The 22,974-nt window shown below is 36.3% G+C and overlaps 1 protein-coding gene across 2 annotated transcripts in view; it reads right to left on the reverse strand.

Moving 5' to 3' along the window:
- Positions 1–22,974, reverse strand: part of LOC105499889 (pregnancy zone protein) — a 59,124-nt gene that overhangs the window by 30,624 nt on the left and 5,526 nt on the right. For both annotated transcript variants that reach the window (XM_024787100.2, XM_011772740.3), the window contains exons 3-15: positions 22,647–22,806; positions 22,437–22,489; positions 21,463–21,483; positions 21,028–21,196; positions 20,509–20,593; positions 16,949–17,060; positions 16,513–16,627; positions 16,265–16,374; positions 14,283–14,444; positions 12,706–12,933; positions 12,386–12,449; positions 2,293–2,435; positions 1,302–1,451 (exon numbers count right to left, since the gene is read on the reverse strand). In XM_024787100.2, coding sequence (XP_024642868.2) covers positions 1,302–1,451; positions 2,293–2,435; positions 12,386–12,449; positions 12,706–12,933; positions 14,283–14,444; positions 16,265–16,374; positions 16,513–16,627; positions 16,949–17,060; positions 20,509–20,593; positions 21,028–21,196; positions 21,463–21,483; positions 22,437–22,489; positions 22,647–22,806 — 1,572 coding nt within the window. The remainder of the gene's footprint in view (positions 1–1,301; positions 1,452–2,292; positions 2,436–12,385; positions 12,450–12,705; positions 12,934–14,282; positions 14,445–16,264; positions 16,375–16,512; positions 16,628–16,948; positions 17,061–20,508; positions 20,594–21,027; positions 21,197–21,462; positions 21,484–22,436; positions 22,490–22,646; positions 22,807–22,974) is intronic.

The raw sequence follows: 22,974 nt of genomic DNA on the forward strand, positions 1-22,974 counted from the left end.
TAATTAAAAGTAGGACAGGGGTCTTGGATATAGTTATCTCACAGTTTAACATTTTAATAGACATGAAGTAGAAACTAGAACAAACAAAAGAAACTTTCGTATTACTAATTTACCAAGCAACATTGAAAGGTAATAATACCTCCCAAATACATAAGTCAATTGACCCTTTTAAATGGTGATTCATGAGGCAGTTAAAGCTATCAAATTTCTCATAACTTTTTATCAATGATCAAATCATAATATTATTTTTTCTTGCGTTATGTTAAAAATTCCAAATATGAGTAATCTGGTTTTAAATAGGTTAGACAAGTAGTTTCTGAACTTTTCCCTTCCTTCTGATAATTGTTCTTCAAAAACCCCATATTAGACAGTATTTTCTCCAAATGGCAATAATTAACAAATGTTCACCTTTTATTTTGCTGAGCCACCTATAGCCTTTTTTAATTGCCTCTCTCTAAGGACAAGGACTGTGATACGTTTCCTTCTGTTTTCCCAGCTTCTACAACAGATCTAGCATGTAGTAAGCTTGAAATAATAATAATAATAAATAAATCATCACAACATGCCAAATGTTACCCCCATGAATTAATATAACTATAGTAAAGAGCAGAGAATTAAAATTTTAGTCCGTGAATCAACATTGCTAACAAAGGTGTAGTAGGTCATTTTCTAAAAGTAGACAATAATTTGTAAATCACTGATTACCACTTTCACAGATGCCAACAACTCTACAGACATAAATAGTTAGATCTGTTAAAAGGTACATGACTTCCCTTATGTTTGCAGGTATTAATTTTATAACAAGCTTACCTACTCCAGTGACCAAAAGTGATTCTATTTAGACAGGATCCAAATTATCTATTACTTGGGCAACACTCTTTTAAACACGACTATCACATAAGTGGGGAATCTTAAAATATAGCTTTCATGAAGATCACTGTAAGACATTAATAACTGAGGTTAAGACTTGATTATTTACAGAAATAGAAGCTGTGTCATAGAAGGAATTATACTTGCAGGCAGATTCAGAATTTCAGAATCACATCTCAGCTTATGCCACTTATCTTGAACAAATCTCTCAACTATTCTGAATCCTCTTTTCTCATCTTAAAATGGGACTACTACTCTCTGGAATGTTGGGCAGATTAAGTGAGAAAACCTATATGAGACAGCTTGAGAAACTATCAAGTACTCGGCAAGTGGGAAGTATTTTTACTGTTACATTTTACTCTCAACAGAGGCTTCCTGCTCTGAGCCTCTGGAACGGCCCTTCCTGGTCCCCAAGGCTGCTGGAAACTCACTGAGGAGGCGGAGAGCTCAGCCTCAGGCTTCATGAGCAGCATGCTTTGGTCCACAGCACGAAGGGCGCAGAGGGACTGCGGAGCAGCTCCTACTCGCAGGTGGGCGTGTGAGGCTGGGGGACTTTGTGCTGGGCTGAAGCTCAAATCCACCTGTGGGAAATGAAGGGAACGTCAACTAGCATTTTCCCAACTTCTGTAATCTTGCAGTCACCTGCATCTCCTAAGTCACCCTTATATTCAATTCATACGACTATGTTGGTGATGTCAGTCAGAAACCTATTTTTATATGTTTCCTTCACTTTAAAAATAGAAAATAATTTGTAAATCACTTATTACCCCAATCACAGATCCCAACAACTCTAGAGACATAAATAGTTAGATCTGTTAAAAGGTACATGACTTCCCTTATGTTTGTAAGTATTAATTTTATAACAAGCTTACCTACTCCAGTGACCAAAAGTGATGCTATTTAGACAGGATCCAAATTATGTAATACTTTGGCAACACATTAATTTATTCACTCTTTTAAACATGACTAGCACATAGGTGGGGACTCTTAACAAAATATAGCTTCTCAGTAGCTTAGTCTTGTCCTAAGGAGACAACTGAGGCAGAATAAGGATAGATATCTTGTTTGATTTTTAGATGGCCATCTTTATCTCTGACACATGATAAGGTAATCCTACTGTTTGCACTTATTCTTCAGGCTTTGGGAACTTTTGAGTCTTAGCATTTTACATACTCACACAATTGAATCAGCAGAGAAGAGCATCATGAACACAAAACTGATCGTATTTTATTTGGTAGCAGCTTTGTGTAATTGAAAAAGTACTGTATTAGATGCCTAGAAATTCAGGTCTGCCATAAACTTGTTGGGAACTGTTCGGCAACTCATTTTACTCTTCTGGGCTCAGCCTTCTCTGGGGTAAAATAGATGGCTCCTACAGTATCATTTATTTGTGTTCTTTTAATTTTCTGTTAAATCACTCACCTTGTTGGCTAGACAGTTTTCAATCTCAAACTTCTCAGAGTCTCCAATAACTTCTCCATCTGGTAAAATGGCGAAGATGAACATTCGTGCAATGGGGGCAATATCTGACTCCACAGGGAAGGATAAGGCAAAACTGCCTTTCACTGGAACATGGAGAGAGTGAGACAAAATGGTCATAAGTCCGGACACTATTGCTTGGTCTTATTCAGTTTAGAACTGTGTCCATTCATTCAATGGCTTAATCTCTCTACGTGCCATTAGTTATTTGGTGAAATTAGTAGGCCAATGTCTCCGTTCAGAACTTTAATTATAGCATAAGTTAACAAAGTTCCATTCACTCACATCTTTTTTATTTGATATGCCACTTAACTGTTGCCTAAATCAATTAAATACCAATAGCTCCAGATTTTCTGCGTATATATGTGACAACTAGTTTGTTTACATTTCAGACTAGAGGTGATTCTCAATTTAAATATAGAGCTATAACTTGTAAGATATAATGAGTTTATTTTGTAATATATGACTTTTAAAAAGTTCTGTATGTAAAAAAAAAGTTCCTACTAATTGAATTTCCTAAAAGAATATTTCATTCTTGGAGTTTTCATTGCAGCATTAAACTCTTATAAGTACATTAGCATATTTCTACTGGAAGTATTAAATGGTGCCAGATAACACTTCAGAAAATACATTACATTTTAAAGCAGGGTAAAGGGCCACCAGGTAGTTACAAAAGGACAACAACAAAGGTTCCATTTTCTGAATGGTCCACTGGTGACTTGAGTAGATGGCCCACATTTAGTTGAATAACAGTAATTATAAAACCATGAGAGACTTAATGACAGCAAAGTTTCTGAGACCTCGGTACATAAAGAAAGGACAGATACCATCTGGCATTGTTTCCACATCTTCCTTTTCTCTACATCCCTCCTGTTCCAGATTCCCAGCTATATGGCTTTAAATTCCGGTGCTTCCAATTTCTTTTCCAGTAACATATTCTTGGTGCAGTAAGACAATACGTAGGATAACAGAGTCTCTAGACATTGTTGAAACTCCAAATAATGTAGGACAAGGACAATTATAATTGCAGAAGAACTATAATTGATTTTATTTTTTGCTTAACCATATGTATTAAAAATTAAGTCTAATATCCTTAGGAATATTTTATGACGTATAATATCAGGATGAACAAGGTTAGCTATCTAATACACAACATGAAGACTGTAGTTAATAAAATGGCACTATATTTTAGATTTTTGCCAAATGAGTACATTTTAGCTGTTCTTGCCACACACACACACACACACACACACACACACACACAAATGAGTAAGTAAGTGAGATAATGGCCATGTTACTTTGTATCACTATAGTAGTCATTTTATTATCTATATGTGTCCCATAACATTATGCTGTACATCTTAAATAAATGTAATTTTCTTTTTGAGACAGGATCTTGCTCTGTTGCCCAGGCTGGAATGCAGTGGTGCAATCATAGCTCACTGCAGCCTCAAATTTCTGGGCTCAAGTGATTGTACTGCCTCAGCCTCCCCAGTAGCTGGGACTATAGGTGCACAACACCATGTTTGGCTAATTTTTCATATATTTTTGTAGAGATAGGGTCTTGCTCTGTAGCCCAGACTGGTCCCAAACTCCTGGGTTCAAGCAATCCTCCTAAAATGCTGCAATTACAGGCAGCAGCCACTGTGCCTGGCCAAAATTTACTTTTTAAAAATGATTGTATTAAAGCCCTGAGATAGGTGGTACTCAATTAAAAACTGTTTTAACTCTACGTAGAACATGGAAATTTTCCAACTTTATGCAAATTTTACTTTAGCTTAACAGTACTTATTATTTTATATCACTATGTGTTTATATTGCAAAGCTCTTAAGTTTGGGAAGAAAGGAAGTTTAAAATGTCCTTAAGGCAATGTCATGCCATTCATGTTTCTCTTCAGTTGGACAGATCAAGTTTTAGCTCAGACCTCAGAAAGGAAATAAGTTCCCCTTCTAAAAGGAAGGAAGCCCTTCTATCACTGTGTCTTGAGTTCAACAAGGAAGGTGGGGTAGATCGAAATGTCATAAAAACAGAAAAAAAAATTATAGTGACTTTATGGCAAAGAATAGTGGCAGGAAATTAAAGCTTTTAATAATAAAATTTGCCAGCACCTGTGTGTGCGTGCACCATGCCTTGCCACTGCTGGCAGCGTGAGTGTACTCCATCCCGCCTACCCCTACCACACCACCACTGACATCAGAGCATTGGCAGACACTAAGCTCACCAACCCCAGCCCTACCAGCACCCTGCCCGTGCACTGGAGCTACCAGTGCAAAACTAGGCACAAAACACACAAACCCACCCCTAGCCATGTGCAGACACTGCCACCAGCATGAATGCACACAAAAGGTTCATATAGTCCTGCACCCACTAGTGTCCCATCCCCATGCTAACACCACAGTGTTATGCAAATGCATGCACAGTTGCTGGTGGGGATCCCCCAATCCCCTGAGTCATACTGCTGTGACCACTGCTATGAATGCCTGCACAAAGGCCGGGAACCTGGCACCTGCTAGCACCCTGCCACAGCTGATGAGTGTGTACCCCACCACCCTGCCACTGCCGTGCTGCTGGTACATGTGAATGAGGAGGGATCCCACTGCTACTGTCCTGCAAGGTGCTTTGGCTGACATCACCCATGGGGGTGTTGTGACCAGTGGTTTGGGAGCACTTTGGTCCCTTCAGTGCAGCATGTTCCCAACCTCAAGGAGCCAGAGAACAAAGCTGGAGCCAGATACCAGTCCCCCAGAGTTACAGCAGGCAATCCAGGAGTCCTGAGCTGAGCCTTGCCCCTCCCTGCCTCCACTGTCCCTGAATCTTCTGGTAACAAAGTCAGTTGACTGAACCCACTTTATACCCTTTATGCCACAATCAAACTCCCAAGGTCATCGAATAGGATAAAAGGAAAAAATGGAAACAACAGCAATTTCTAAGACTGAAGGAACATCAGCCCGCAAAGATGAGAAAGAACCAGCACAAGGACTCTGATAACTCGAAAAGCCAAAGCATCTTCTTTCCTCCAAATGATCACACCAGTTCTCCAGCAAGGGTTGTTAACTGGGCTGAAATGGCTGAAATGACAGAAATAGAATTCAGAATATAGATAGGAATGAAGATCATTGAGATTCAGGAGAATGTTGAAATCCAATCTAAGGAAGCTAAGAATCACAATAAAATGATGCAGGAGCTGACAAACAAAATAGCTAGTAAAGAAAAGAACATAACCAACCTGATAGAGCTGAACAACAGTCTACAAGAATTTCATAATGCAATCACAAGTATTAACAGCACAACAGACCAAGCTGAGGAAAGAATCTCAGAGCTACAAGATTAACTTTCTGAAATACAATAGTCAGACAAGAATAAAGACAAAAGAATGAAAAAGAATGAACAAAACCTCTTAGAAATATGGGATTATGTATGTAAAAAGACTGAATCTACAATTCGCTGGTGTCCCTGAAAGAGATGAGCATAATGAAAGCAACTTGGAAAACATATTTTAGGATATCATCCACGTGAACTTCCCCTCCTAGCTAGAGAGGCCAAATTCAAATTCAGGAAATGTAGAGAACCTCAAAATATACTTCACAAGAAGGTCATCCCCAAGACACATAATCATCAGATTCACCAAGGTTGAAATGAAAGAAAAAAAAAATGTTAAGGCAACTAGAGAGAAAGGACAAGTCACCTACAAAGGGAAGCCCATCAGACTAACAGTGGGTCTCTTAGCAGACACCCTACAAGCCATAAGATACTGGGGGCCTATATTCAACATTAATTTTTTTTATTTATTTACTTATTTATTTTTAGATGGAGTCTCACTCTGTCACCAGACTGGAGTGCAGTAGTGCAATCTCAGCTCACTGCAACATCCACCTCCCAGGTTCAAGAAATTCTGCTGCCTCAGCCTCCTGAGTAGCTGGGACTACAGACATGCACCACCACACCCAGCTAATTTTTGTATTTTTAGTAGAGATGGGATTTCACCATGTTGGCCAGGATGGTCTTGATCTCCTGACCTCGTGATCCACCCACCTCGGACTCTCAAAGTGCTGGGATTACAGGCATAAACCACCATGCCCAGCCAACATTCTTAAAGAAAAGAAATTCCAACCAAGAATTTCATATTGGGCCAAACTAAATGTAATAAATGAAGGAGAAATAAGATCCTTCTCAGACAAGGAAATGCTGAAGGAGTTTGTTACCACCAGACCCATCTTACAAGAGCTCCAGAAAAAAGCACTAAATATAAAAAGGAAAGACTATTACCAGCCAGTACAAAAACACACTGAAGTACACAGACCAGTGACACTATAAAGCAATTACACAAACAAGTTGACAAACAGCTAACAACATGATGACAGATTCAAATTCACACATCTCAATATTAACCTCGAATGTAAACAGACTTAATGCCCCAATTAAGAGGCACAGAGTGGCAAGCCGGATGAGGAAGCAAGACCTAGTGGTATGCTGTCTTTAAGAGACCCATCTCACATGCAATGACACCCATAGGCTGAAGACAAAGGGAAGGAGAAAAAACTGCCAAGCAAATGGAAAATACAAAAAAGCAGGGGTTGCCAAATGCCCATCAATGATAGACTGTATAAAGAAAATGTGGCACATAAACACCATGGAATACTATGCAGCCATAAAAAAGGAAGAGTTCATGTCCTTTGCAGGGACATGGATGAAGCTGGAAACCATCATTCTCAGCAAAGTAACAGAAGAACAGAAAACCAAACACCACATCTCACTCATAAGTGGGAGCTGAACAATGAGAACACATGGACACAGGGAGGGGAACGTCACACACTGGGGCCTGTTGGAGGGTGGGGGACTGGGGGAGGGATAGCATTAGGAGAAATACCTAATGTAGATGATGGGCTGATGGGTGCAGCAAACCACCATGGCACATATATCTATGTAACAAACCTGCACATTCTGCACATGTACCCCAGAACTTAAAGTATAATAAAAAGAAAAAAGCAGAGGTTGCAATACTAATTTCAGACAAAACAGACTTTAAACCAAGAAAGGTTAAAAAAAAAAAAAAGACAAAGAAGGGAATTACATAATGGTAAAGGGTTTAATTCAACAAGAAGACCTAACTAAACAAAATCTATATGTACCCAACACAGGAGCACACAGATTCATAAAACAAGTTCCTAGAGACCTTCAAAGAGACTTAGACTCCTACACAACAATATTGAGAAAAGTCAACACTCCACTGACAGTATTAGACAGATCATCAAGGCAGAAAATTAACAAAGACATTTAGGATCTGAACTCAGCACTGGACCAAAATGGATCTGATAGACATCTACAAAACTATCCACCTCAAAACAACAACATATACATTCTTCTCAACTGCACATGGCACTACTCTAAAATCGATCACACAATCAGACATAAAACAATTCTCAGCAAATTAAAGAAACGAAATCTTACACTCCACACTCTCGGACTACCATGTGATTAAAATAGAGTTCAATAAGAAGAAAATCACTCAAAACCATACAATTACATAGAAATTAAACAACCTGCTCCTGCATGACTTTTGGGCAAATAATGAAGTTTAGGCAGAAATCAGGAAGTTCTTTGAAACTAATGAGAACAAAGATAAAACATACCAGAATTTGTGGGACAGAGCTAAGGCAGTGTTAAGAGGGAAACTTATAGCACTAAATATCCACATCAAAAAGTTAGAAAGATCTCGACAATGTCACATCACAACTAAAAGAACTAGTGGGTCAGCTGTGCTGTGCAGGGGATCCATGCTACATCCTAATCACTACTTGCCCTTCAGAACCTGAAAGTTACAGCAATGGAAGCTTCAAGACAGAAAAAATGGCAGCCAGCCTCTCCCTCTGTGAACTCTGTCCCAGGGAAATGTAGAGTTGCTACCAGCCTGAAAACCCTGATGGGGGTGAGGGGGTAGTGGCTGCAGTCCCAGGTTGTGGGGTTGCCCCCAGTGAGGAGAAGTGGGACTCACATAAAAAATAGTCTGACCAAACGTCCTTGGTGAACATTGATACAAAAATCCTCAACAAAATTTTTGCAAACCAATATTCTTGATGAACATCAGTGTGAAAATCCTCAATAAAATACTGGCAAACTGAATCCAGCGGCACATCAAAAAGCTTAGCCACCGTGATCAAGTAAGACTTCATTCCTGTGGTGCAAGGTTGGTTCAACATGTGCATATCAATAAATGTGATTCATCATATAAACAGAACTAATGACAAAAATAAGATTATCTCATCAGATGTGGAAAACGATTTTAGTAGAATTCAACACCTCTTTGTGTTAAAAATTCTCAATAAACTAGATATTGAAAGAACACACCTCAAAATAATAAGAACCATCTATGACAAACCCACAGCCAACATCATACTGACTGGGAAAAAGCTGGAAGCATTCTCCTTAAAAACTGGCACAAGACAAGGATGCCCTCTCTCACCACTCCTATTCAACGCAGTATTGGAAGTCCTAGCCAGAACAACTGAGCAAGACAAAGAAATAAAGGGCATCCAAATAGGAAGAGAGGAAGTCAAACTATTCCTGTTTGCAGACGACATGATTCTATATCTAGAAAACCCCATAGTCTTGGCCCAAAAGCTCCTTAGGCTAAAAAATGATGTTAGCAAAATTTCAGGATACAAAATCAATGTACAAAAATGACTAGCATTCCTATACACCACCAACAGCCAAGCCAAAAGGCAAATCAGGAATGCAATCTCATTCACAATTGTCACAAAAAGAATAAAATATTGAGAAATACAGCTCACCAGGGAGGTGAAAGAGCTCTACAATGAGAATTATAAAACACTGCTCAAAGAAATCAGAGATGATACAAACAAGTGGAAAAATATTCCATGCTCATAGATAGGAAGAATCAATATTGTGAAAATGGTCAAATTGCCCAAAGCAATTTGTAGATTTAATGCTTTTCCTATAAAACTGCCAATGACATCCTTCACAGACCTAGATAAAACTATTTTAAAATTTATATGGAACTAAAAAAAGAGCCCCAAATAGCCAAGGCAATCCTAAGCAAAAAAAAAAACAAAGGAGGAGGCATCACACTACCCAACTTCAAACTGTACTACAGTGCTACAGTTACCAGAACAGCATAGTACTGGTACAAAAACAGACACACAAATCAATGGGGCAGAATACAGAGACCAGAAATAATGCTGCACACCCACAACCATCTGATCTTCAAAAAAGCTGACAAACACAAGGAGAGAACTCCCTATTCAATAAATGGTGCTGAGATAACTGGCTAGCCATAGGCAGAAGATTGAAATTGGATCTCCTCCTTATACAATATACAAAAATCAACTCAAGATGGGTAAAAGACAAATGTAAAACCAAAAAGTATACAAACTCTGGAAGACAACCTAGGCAATACCATTCTGGGCACAGGAACTGCAAAGGTTTCATGAAGAAGACACTAAAAACAATCTCAACAAATGCAAACATTGACTAATGGGATCTAATTAACCTAAAGAGCTTCTGTTCTGCACAGCAAAAGAAACTATCAATAGAGTAAACAGACAGCTTAGAGAATGAGAGAAAACTTTTGCAAACTATGCATCCGATAAAGGTCTAATATCCAGCATCTATATAGAATTTAAACAAATTTACAAGGAGAAAACAAACCACCACATTAAAAAGTGAGCAAAGGACACGAATAAACACTTTTCAAAAGAAGATACACACGTGGCCAACAAGCGAATGAAAAAAAGCTCAATACCACTGAATATCAGAGAAATGCAAATCAAAACCACAATGAGATTATCATCTCACGTCAGTCAGAATGGCTATTATTAAAAGTCAAAAAATAACAGATGTTGGCAAGGTTGTGGAGAAAACAGAATGCTTATACACTGTTGGTGGGAATGTAAATTAGTTCAGCCATTATGGAAAGCAGTGTGGTGATTCCTCAAAGAGCTAAAAACAGAACTATCATTTGACCCAAGAATCCCAGTACTGGGTATATATCCAAAGGAATATAAATCATTCTGTCGTAAAGACACATGCACACGTATGCTCATTGCAACCCTATTCACAATAGCGAAGACATGGAATCAACCTAAATGCCCATCAGTGGAAGACTGGATAAAGAAAATGTGGTACATATACACCATGGAACTATGCAGCCCTAAAAAGGAATGCTATCACGTCCTTTGCAGGAGCATAGATGGAGCTAGAGGCTATTATTCTTAGCAAAATAATGCAGGAACAGAAAACCAAATATTGCATGTTCTCGGTTATAAGTGGGAGCTAAATGATGAGAACATAATGGATACAAAGAGGAGGACAACACACAGTGGGGCCTATCTGAGGATGGAGGGTAGGAGGAGGGAGAGCAGAAGACATTGAGGCCTATTGGAGGGTGGAGGGTGGGTGGAGAAAGAGGATCAGAAAAAATGACTATTGGGTAGTAGGCTTAGAACCTGGGTAATGAAATAATCTGTACAACAAACTCCTGTGACACGAGTTTACCTGTATTACAAACCTGCACGTGAACCCTTCAAACCTAAAATAAAAGTTAAAAAATAAAAATAATAAATAATAAAATTTGAGAAAGCTTCATTATTTAAAATCTGAATTCTGAAAATTAAATAGGCAAATAGTTTAGGAAATAATAACTTGGACAGTATGAAGAATAGTGTGAAAAGAGAACAGGATGAGGAAGCTCAACTTGGACAATTTGAAAAGTTTTAAAAAGTTGAATTTAGACAAATTGTGAATAAAATTTGTTCTTTTATCACAGAGGTGTAAGGGCTTTCAATAATTCTTTGATGAAGAGTAAATCGGTAATTAATAACTATTAAAATATGTGGTTAAAATTGTTTTATGATGAAACAATTGTGATTTAATTAGCTACATGGAGAAATTTTTCCCAATTGTTGACTCAGCTACTTTCAATAAAATTTTGTGGCAACTTCACAAAGTGAATGATGAAATAACTATTCCTCATTTTACTACATAGAGATTTTTATACAGACTCTTCCTGTTATGACTAAAATTCAAATTGAAATATTATAAAAGAAAAAATCAAATAAATGTTTTAAAACCTTCAATTATTTCTGCGAATGTGATACATAGACCAGTATTAGAAGAAAATTATTCAACAAAAATTGAAGAGGAACAATGTACACAGTGGGGTCCACTCTGTATATCTATCTCTACACTAGTATTGGGAAAAAACTGATATTCAAAACTGGCAGCAGTTTTTAATGTTTAATTAAAATAATTATTAATTATTAGAGTACTGATTAATAACTTGTAAATTTTAACTTTCTCAAAATTGTTTCAATTTTCAAAACTGAAAAATAAATGTTAAAAATTGATATTTTATGTTTCCAGCTTAGCAGGAAGAGAAACCACAAAAACAGAAAACATTAGGCATGGAGCAAATCCTAATGGTTATTAAGTTTAGCTCACGGATGTGGTGGAAACTGGTAAAATGTTTGCCTTAGTTTAGGTTAATTACAAAAATGTTCATAGGTTCTCTTTTCAGTGGTTTAACCTCTACATTATTTGACTTAGAATAGAAAACAGTCTTGGTTCCCTAGGCCTCAATTTATTCTTGAAGTGAATCCAGCTTCACATGTAAAGTACTCATGGCCTGGCACAAGAAAAAAAAATATCTATCACCTTTCTTCCTTCCCATTTCCCATGATAATTACTCTTTTCTTCTCTGCAATATTAGCATAATCAATGTACACTTTATTGGGGGTGGAGACGAATAGAAGGAAGCTTTTTAATTTTACTGTTAGAAGAAACAAACGAAAGTGAAAACTAGCGTGCCTTAGCAGAGTGACTGATACAGAGTAGACAATCAAATTTATCTGTTGACTGTTGAATTTAAAAATGCCAGAGAGTCATAAGACGAGAATGTTCCTGCATATCCTCCTTACTGTGAAGGGGTGATGGAAATGATTTCCCATTTGTGAACTGTCACTGAGGGAAGGGTAAGGATGTGTTAGCGGAGCAAGGAGAGATGAATCTGAAGATACTCACTGTCTCCTGACTCCACAGGCAGAGTGTGGGTTCCAGATCTGACGATGCCTCCCTTAGCCATGATCTGAAATGAAGAAACAGTAAAGGAACTTTTCTTGAGCTGGACACAGTTCTCAGCATTCTGTTCCCCACATGACCCACTTTCAGTTGTCAAATCTCTGCTGGAGAGAATCAACCTCAAGAAAACTCACAGAATGAAGGACGCACAACAAGAACACAAAGCGGTTGTGTGCAAGTAGTTTATTCTGACATTCCTGAGCCTATTGACCACTTTTGTCCTACTGATAAGCTGCAATTGTATTCCATGGCCTCATTCTTACCAGGTAATGGAAACTGAGCTCCGATAGCTCTCCCACAGCCTGAATATTCAGTATGTAGTGTGCCCTGATACTCTGTGTGTGGCCACAGGGCAGGGTACCAGCCACAGGCTCCAGGTGAATGTAACTCCCACTTAAGGAGAAAACATGATTTGCAGTGTGCTGAGCGCCCTGGTGGTCTTCTGTTACCCATGAATAGTGAAAACACAAGTTGGGATGCACAGTGTAAACCTGAGTAAACAGAAAAACAAAGACAGGGTATCGTCTTGAAATTCTTCACCTTAGCTTCTCACCAAAATGAATAGTTACAGCTGTGTCTTCCACTCTAAAATACACTATGGCTTTCCCTCATAGTGGCTGACAGCCAAATGAATGAATTTTTCAGGCTCCCAACATTCAAATATTAAAAGGAAATCATCCACAAATTTATCTCTGTTGCCCCTATTCTGCTAACTCATTACTACTTTGACATTTTCCTCCTGCCCCTCAAAACTAGAGGAAAAATGACATCCCAATGAGAATGATAAATAACTCAAACAAGTGGAAAAGGGATTTTTCAGAATTAGAATTGCCTCATAAATTGGCTTAATTGAAATTAGGTTTTGTATTAATATAACATTCTATTACCTTATGAGCTTCAAAATTAATTATAGTAATCCTTAGTAAATTAGCATTTATGCCTCTTATCATTATTGTGACTTCCAACCTTTAAGACCCATGTGATTTCTGAAACTTTAAGCCTGGCGGATATTGTTTAGCACACAATTCGATTTCCCTTGTGGTAACTGCTCCTTAGCTTTTCTTCAGAGTACACTTATTTTTTTCTAAGTTTATTAGGCATATTTTATGGACTCTTCTATTTGTTCTCCTAATAAAGTTCCTACTTAAAAAAACCTTTTGCACCTAAACACATTGTAGTAATAATTTACAGATCTGTCAACTTTATGAAAATAGGAACTTTTAAAGCATAAGGAGACTATTTAGTCACCTTTTAAATCCTAGGGACAGCAAGTGTCTATCACATAGAAAACATTAAAATCATTACATATTTTTGAGCTGAATTCACATGTGAACACTGAGAAACAGAAATAATTTATATGCTATTTACACTGAAATCCATAAACTAGTCTTTTATCACTTATTTGAGATAACAAGCATGAAAACTTTTTAGCTATAGAAATCTCTTGATCATCATCATTAGACAATTTATATTAAGAGTGTGTGTGTGTGTGTGATCAGTTTACAAAATTTCTAAGTAAACATGGGAAAAGTAACGTAAAATCAATTACATGAATTACTGAAGCAGCTGATCTTGTCCAAGACCCAAATCAAATAAGATTATTTTCATAATATATAAAATGTTACAGATAATGATAGTAAAATTATCAGGCACTTCTGTAGTGTCTTTTCTAATGCCTGTATATTTTTTTTCATGAAATTCTATTATCCTCAACTTTATAACCTCAAAGTTAGATATCTTCTTATTTCTCACTCTTAAATGCAATCTGTATGTTTCTTCTGAATATATCACTGTTCCTAACATTTCCTCTTGTCCTCAGAGGTTTGTCTTTGTGTCTTACCTGGACAAAAAGTTTATTAGCCAAGATATGGGTAGTATTGATTGAAAACTGTGCAAGACCCTGTTCATTGGTGGTTGCATTGGAGAAATAATTGGCTTCACTCGCAGAGATGAAGATGAGTTTATTGGGGATGGGCACACCTTTCCCATCCACCAGAAGCACCTAAAAAAGAAAAGTACTTGATAGTTGATGTGAATAACACCCAGAGAGGACTGAACTCATGTGAACAATGCTTTTGCTGCTATAACTAAAACAACCCACCTCCCCCTCAAAAAAAAAAACCCACCAAACCTTTATATTTATGACAAAATGTTTCCTTCCATTTGGATCCTCATGTCCTGCATAGCCTATTTACGAAACTTTGCAGTATTTCCATTAAAGTCAGGGAGATTTTTAATAACTACAACATGTCACTTAATATGCACTTGGAATAGGAATAACAGAAATGAATTTAAACTGGCTGTTTTTCCCTTTTCACATAGATGGAGGCTAGAATGATTGGCTGTGTACTGAACTCTACTAGCTAAAAAAAGTTACTTAACTTCTCTGTGCTTCAGTTTTCCACCTTCATTAAAAGGGGGATAATAGTCGTGCCTCCTTCATTTGGCAGTGTTGAAGATTAAATAATTATCTAAAAATACATTAGAGGAGTAGGGCGGTTATAGTTTTTCAATAATCCATTGTGATTTAAAAACAGCCAGAAGAGAATAACTTGAATTTTTAGCAGAAAAAGGACAAATACTTAAGGTGATGAATATCTCAATTATGCTGATTGAATCTTCACAAATTATTTGAATGTATTAAATAATCACATGTACTCTCCAAAATTGATACTATGATGTATCAATTTTTTAAAAAATTAAAAAATAAAAATACATCAGAAGATATTTGGTGTATGATAATTATTCCATAAATGTTAGTTAATAGCATTATTATTATCTCCTGCAACAAACCACCTAAGAAAATCCACATGAGAATGTTTTCTTCCCTTCGCTTCCCTCCCCTCCCCTCCCCTCCCCTCCCCTTCCCTTCCCTTCCCTTCCCCTTTTTCCTTCTTTTCCTTTTCCTTCCCCTTTCCTTCTTTTCTTTTCTTTCATAACAGGTCTTGCTCTGTTGCCCAGGCTGGAGTACAGTGGTGCCATTATAACTCACAACAACATCGAAGCTCTGGGCTCAAGAGATCCTCCCACCTCAGCTTCCCAAGTAGCTGGGACTGCAGGTGCATGCCACCAGCCCACTGCTAATTTTTTTTTTTTTTTTTTTTTTTTGTAGAGGCAGAGTCTTACTATGTTGCCAGGGCTGATTTAGAACTCTCAGCCTCAGAAGATCCTCCCTCCTTGGCCTCTCAAAGTGCTGGGATTATAAGCATGAGCCACTATGCCTGGCCAAATGTCTCAATTTACTAATTATAAAACTGGTAAAATTAATTATTAATATGAATAAAATTAATATTTTATTTGTTTTATTGTTGTTAAAATATGTTAGCCATATAAACAATATAATAATAATAACCATGAAATGCACACTATTTTAATACCTATGCCTAAAATTAAAGGCTTATTTGTTTATGTCAAAAGAGAACAACAGATAGAAAAAGGACACTGACAGCCATAAATGTTACAAACTCTGAAAATTCTGATGCTGCCTGAGTCATGACAGAAATATCATTTATTCTAAACTGGATGAAAGAAGAGGTTTGATATAATAACTAAGTCACATTACATTAAGTATCTTTATTAGCTACATATTAAAATAGTATCTCTGATTCTCATAATCATTTAATATGTGTCTGTTCGTTTCATCAGTGATATTTAGAAAGGAAAATATTTCCCCTTGGTTTCATAGTTTTGGTCATATTAATTAACTGATAACACTCATCAAGTGTGGGCTACATCATTGTGTCCTGTGCTTAGGTGTAACTGGGCACTTTGCTTACCTGTGCATTACAATATATCCTACCTGTCCATTACAATATATCCTACCTGTCCAAAAAAGGGGATTCCTTGTCTAAAGTGTGAATCCACTTTCACAAATATGAGTTTGGATGCAATGTTTGTGATTTCACTGATCCCGTTTGCAGTGACTACCAGGTCTGAAAAATAGAAAGAGTCAGTACTTTTAGAAGTTACTTTAGTCATAAAATTTCTTTCTTACAAATGACCCTTATTTTGTTATGGAAAGTAAACTAATGTTTATTGTTTTATTCCCTACGTTCCTTCATTACTCACACCTGTTCCCTCTTCTCTGATCCTGGCTTCCACTCTAAGCTTCATTTCAAAGCCCATATTTTTAATCTGGAGCATTTTGGTGTGTACTTGTTGGGTGACGCAGCCATTGCTGTTGAGCTGAGAAAAATGCCGAAAACAATAAATGTCAAACTGATTAAGATCAATAGTCACTCAATCTATTCTTCTCTCTCTAATGACAAGAAAACCTTTTTTTGCATTAAGTATGTTAATTGATCTTCAAGAACTTAATACTCATATCTGCCTTGTAACCTCCAAAGTTAGTCATCCAAATGAGAATCTTGCTAAGAACAGAAATTTCTTTTTTGGCGGGGGATATTTTGGGACAGGCTTGTCCTGATGCCCTCTTTCTAGTTAGTAAAATGGAGTCTCACTGGTTGTAAACAGCGATAGCACTGAGGGAGAATACCGCCTACTAACCTGTTGACTGAATTCCTCGCAGACCTCGTGCTTATCACAGTTAGGAACATGAAAGAATTTTCTACACAGGCTCACAGTTGCAAGTCCTGGGACAGGTTTCCCATAGGTGTATCTGGCACATGAGAAATAAATCAGGAATTGAGAATGGCTATTTGCATTTTCCATTATCACTCCTCCACAGAACTGCTCCTCTTTAGAGCTCCCCACACATCTTTATCATCTGGCTGCCCACCGAGTAGAAACCTGTCTGGAAAATGTCTCCCTCAGGAAATGTTATCCATTAAAACCTTTGCAACTTGACTGCACTGGAGCACCACATTCTCTTTGGGATTAAATATATGTAATATATTTGTATCTATATATTTGTGTAGATATCTGTATGTTTATATAAATATCTATATATTTATATCTATATATATTTAGATATATAGATTTACATATTTATATACGATTTATATATTTATATAAGTATATATAATTTATATATTTATATAAGTATTAAGTATATACTTATATATTATATATAATTTTATATATTTATATATAATTTTATAATTTTTTATATTTATATAAAATTCATATATTTATAAATTTATTTAATTTATTAAATATTTTTAATTTAATTTATTTTTTAAATTTATATATAATTATAATTTCTATAAATAAATATATAAAAATTTATATTAATATATAAATCTTATATAAATATATAGTTATATTTTTTAAATATAACTTTTAAAAAAAGAAAATTACTTTTAATTTTGTTAAGTGAGCATGGTGTCATGGAAGTGGAAAATGTCTCTGTATTTCAGAGGTACATACTACTGCATGTACAGAAAAATATCATGATCTTTGTGATTTATCCTAAAATGTTAAAGCAAAATATATGATGAAATAATACAGAAAGATGTTTATTGTCAAATCATAATTAAGGGTGTTTTTATTCTTTTATGTATTTGAACATTTTAATAATAAGTCATCAAATAAAGAGAATAAAAAAACCTATATATTTATATAAGATTTATATATTTATACATTTATATAAGATCTAAATATATATCTTAATATGTTTATATCTATATATGTATAGATAGCTATATCTATATAAACAGATATCTAAATATAGATATAAATATATAAATATTTAATACATATATTAAATATATATTTATATATTATATTATATATTTAATCCCAAAGAGAATGTGGTGCTACCGTGCAGTCATATATATATGCAAACTATATATATATATGTTCTTCCTTTGGCCAGGTGCGGTGGCTCATGCCTGCAATCCCAACACTTTGAGAAGCCAAGAAGAAGGATCACTTGAGGCCAAAAGTTCCCGAACTAGCATGGGTAACATAGCAGGACCCAGTCTCTACACAATTTTTAAAAAGATTAGCCAGGTATGGTGACATGCACCTGTAGTCCTAGCTACTTAGGAGGTTTAGGCGGGAGATTCACATGAGCCCAGGAGTTTGAGGCTACAATGAGCTAAACTTGTGCCACTGCACTCCAGCCTGGGTGAGAGACTCTATTAAAAAACATTTCTTCCTTTTAACCTATTTCTTACCTATCTTTCTTTTTTATTTTGTTTTAATAATATCAAAGCTTATTCTGTATACCAAGTGAGCAAATGTAATGACAAATTGAATAAAAATAAGTACATAATAACTCAGCAAATCTAACACAAAATGCACAGACACACACACACACACGTGCACTTACACACACGCACAGAGAAGGGAAGGGAGAGAGAGGGAGAAAAAGAAGCCTAGGAACACCATGAAGCATGTAAATACAAAATAATTTGTGGGGTTATATGTGTGTGCACGTGTTATATTAGTCCTTTCTCTCATTAGATAATGGGTAATAGAATGATACACAAAAATTTTGTTTTGGACATTGGTTTTCTTTCCTATTTGCAAATGGTTCTGAAATTACTTCAAATACAAAGATAGAATCAAAGCAGCTTATTCTGAAACCCTTCTCCAAGATCTAGATATCTGCACTACGGCACTGTTAAGTTAGACACATAACTCCTTGGCCATTGCTCTGAGGCTGAAATGAGGCAGAGACCTACGAGTTTTGGTGTTTCTAGTATATGATATTTAGTCTGGCATATTCCTTCACCCTACATGCTCCCTCTGGGACTGTTTGTTTGTAGGCAATCAGTTTTGCTTCTCCAGGTTAAAAGGAACCATAAGAGGTATCTGTAATCACAGAGGGCAATGGTGGAAAGGAACCTCATAGGTAAGGTTCATGCCCTCTGTCTACTGCTTAAGAGATGGAGGCACAGAGAAGCAGCAGAATGCCTAGTTAAAATAGTAAGTTCTGGTAGGGGAGGCACACTCATCACTGCCGATTCTGAGTCTAGTACCCTTTGTAATCATGACATCAGTCACTGGGTCGTTTATATTATGTTTAAGTCACTTCTATAAAATCCTAATCATTGACTTTTGCCCAGTAATTGTGACCTGTGATCTTTAGGCTTCACTTTCACATATTTAGTCCATTGTATCAGCTCATCCTCTTTCCTCAATGACAGGATTAGTATTTATGGTATACATATGAAGAAAAGGAGAAAGTGAAATTGCCTGGAGTAGAAAATTCTGGGGGAGAGATTATTTCAGGTTATTAAACAATTTGTTCTACCATTGCACTATTTCTAGTTATTAAACAGTTGTTCTATCAAAAAGATCAATGTAAAACATTCAGTATATCCTCTTAAAATTGCCCAGAGGAAAGATTAGGCATAATTGATTCAATGTTCCATGAGAAAACAAACAGGCAGATCCTGCAAGCAAGACATCTAGAGGCCAACTGATAATCTTCAGTGAAATGTCATTAAAAAGGAGGTTATAAACTTTTAAACCTCTAAGATATTTATAGATTCCTATGGCTTGCTTTAAAATATTAGAGCTAAAAAACTACTGTAGGGGAGGAAATGGGGCAAAAAGAACCTGGCAAATTTTATAATTTTATAAAAATAGGTGATAGGTACATGAAATTGTATTTTACTACTCTGTTAACTTTTGCACGTGATTGAAATTTTCCATTGTAGAGAGTTTGGAAAAAACCAAAAGGTACTTAGGAGTCATAATAACCAAAACCAATGTATGAACACCCAGCTTTATGAGACAGTTTTTAGGACAATTGAAGATACTTGACTGTAAACTTGGAATTAGTTTTAGAAAATTACTTTTAATTTTGTTAAGTGAGCATGGTGTCATGGAAGTGGAAAATGTCTCTGTATTTCAGAGGTACATACTACTGCATGTACAGAAAAATATCATGATCTTTGTGATTTATCCTAAAATGTTAAAGCAAAATATATGATGAAACAATACAGAAAGATGTTTATTGTTAAATCATAATTAAGGGTGTTTTTATTCTTTTATGTATTTGAACATTTTAATAATAAGTCATCAAATAAAGAGAAGTCAATGGAGTAATATTATAAAAGTGCTAACGGAAAATAAATTTATAATTTTGTACGTACATAATCACTCAAAATTGAGGCAAATATAACATTTTAGATAAAAACGATATAACTCACTTTCCACATACTGTTATGTTCACTTCTTCATCCACAATACTGATTATCTTTGGCACCTGAACTTTGACCTCAAACTTGGGAAGCACTGTTAATAGAGATAATATGAATAAAGAATGTTGGTAAACGTTTATTGGAAATACAAATAATTTCAGTATGTCTATAATTTTTCCCACAATAATACCCTGAATGTTTCCAATGTATCCACCTTAAGATGGTAAGGTTTAACAATTCATGCAGAATCTAACTGACTTCTTGAGCACAGCAGATCTCAGTGACACGAACAAATGATGGTGGTTCCACTGAAATAAGAAGTTTCGTACTTGGCAAAGTGTAATTTGCTACTGAAAATCAGCAAGCTCTTATGAGCTTCTGTGTTCACACAGTCCTAATGGTCTTAGAAGCAGGTATGTCTGAGTCTACTGCAAGTTCAACATACCTATGGGAAATTCAAAGGATCTAAGTGAGCTCACACACTAGGAACCAAAATGTCATGCCTTTTTCATCTTCCATAATCCATACCGGATTCCTCCACGGTGAAGGGATGCTCTATCCTTCCGCCTGATTCTGTCTGTACCACCACCTTGTAGGAGCCCTGAATGGGCTCTGATGAAAGGGGAAAGGACAATTGATTGAGGCCACCCTCTAGCGTGAGACTCTGCCATTGTGCAATTCGATTTCTTCTTGGGTTCTGAAGGGAAACAAGAAGCACGGGCAGTAATCATTTAGTCACAATAATCATTGAGCATCTCAAATGATTTTGAAGGTGATAATTAGCATTGCCTCTGGAAAGACAAATACAGAGGGAAGAGAAAACACAATCAACCTGACAACTGGGAGTAGGAGGAATTCTGATCTGAAAGTTTTCAGAGTAGTTCATCTGTCTGAAGTTTTATCAGAACCTCCTACTCTCTAAAAGTACTAATTTCCTTATAAGATACTTTTTCTGATACTTACCTCAAGGTATATCACTGGAATCTATATGATAAGAGGAAAGAAGAGATGTGATTAGAATTCCAGCAAAGGCTACAATTTCAGACTTGCGATCAAACAGCATACTGAGGAAGAATACTATCTGTAGCTAAATTCAACAAGAAACATCACAGAACTGGATAAAATCTCAGGGAAATTATTAAATAGTTCTGGGATGAGCACACACAATATATTCAATAATTAGTATGTGTTGCCATTTCCCTGAAAATTATTATTGGTGAATGATATTATTGAATCTTTAAGTATTAATATTATTTGGAAAGTAAACTTCTCCTAGTGAGTAATATGACTGTACTGCTTACTTTCATAAATTGGGAAATAGATATTAATAGAATTATATGTCATTGTGATTTAGACCTAACAGAAAGAGAATTCCCAGAATCATTTGGTTGAAAGTAAACCAATAATATTTCTTCTAATTTCAACATTGTCCATTTTCTACCTATTAAAAGCAGCTTTGTTCCTTTGCACTAATATTGAAGGTGAGTTGAAAAAAGGGAAATTCAATTAGCATAAAAAAGTGTTTGTGTCTATTTCTATACTATATGTATAGAATATATAATGAAATTATAGTCTATTGTACATACTTGGATATTCATAAAAGTATAATTCTTTGTTTCTTTTTAAATCATAAATTCCTTGAAAGTATGAATATGAAAAGTGCTTTATGCCTCTTTAGTATTGTTAATGCAGTGTGTTCAGAGCAACAAATGTAGCTATTACCAGACTGGTTAACTACTGTTATAAGAGAAAGAACTTCCTCATCTCTTGTCCCTCAATTTTTGTCTTGTATAAGACTGCAAATCCGTGCTGAGGCTGGAGCCAAGTTCAAAAACAAGTGTCTTTCATCCTCTCGCTTTTCTTGTACCTTTCTACCTCACTCTGGGTGCGTATTCCCACTCTACCCCTCACCCAAACCACAGATAGTGGATGCTTACCAGTTCATTTCGAGGGCGAAAATTTTCATCCACGGAGACAACACGGAATCTTACTGGAAAAGTAGTTCTCTGATAAGATTCAGACACGATGAAGCAGGTAATTTGGGTAATAAGACAGGAGGCTACAGAGCTAGGATAATGGAGACTTCGGCGGCTCAGGTGGCCCTTCCTTCTCAGTGTTCCCCAAACCGGTGGAATTTCCCTACTTACCTGTCTGTTCTGGTTTATAGACGGGTTTGTCTGTCTGGACAAAGACCAGACTTTGAGTGTTCTTTACCAGAACTGTGTTCCTCTTCCTGAAATCTTGCGTAGGCCCCTTTATCCGGATGCTAAGGAATGCCACCTCTGAAGAGGCTGAGATCCTTGGGAGCTGAAAAGCGAAGGATTTTTTGCTGCTGAGGAACTGTGCAGTCTTCTCCCTCTGCATTCTTCTGTCATTGTTATTTCCTATCTCTCCTTCAGCTTCACCAAGAAGGAAGGTATGACTATTTCTCCAGAAGTAAGAGTGAAGATGTTAATGTGAGATAGAGGAACTGTA

Source organism: Macaca nemestrina, chromosome 10, assembly GCF_043159975.1.
Source record: "Macaca nemestrina isolate mMacNem1 chromosome 10, mMacNem.hap1, whole genome shotgun sequence".
Classification (NCBI taxonomy): domain Eukaryota; kingdom Metazoa; phylum Chordata; class Mammalia; order Primates; family Cercopithecidae; genus Macaca; species Macaca nemestrina.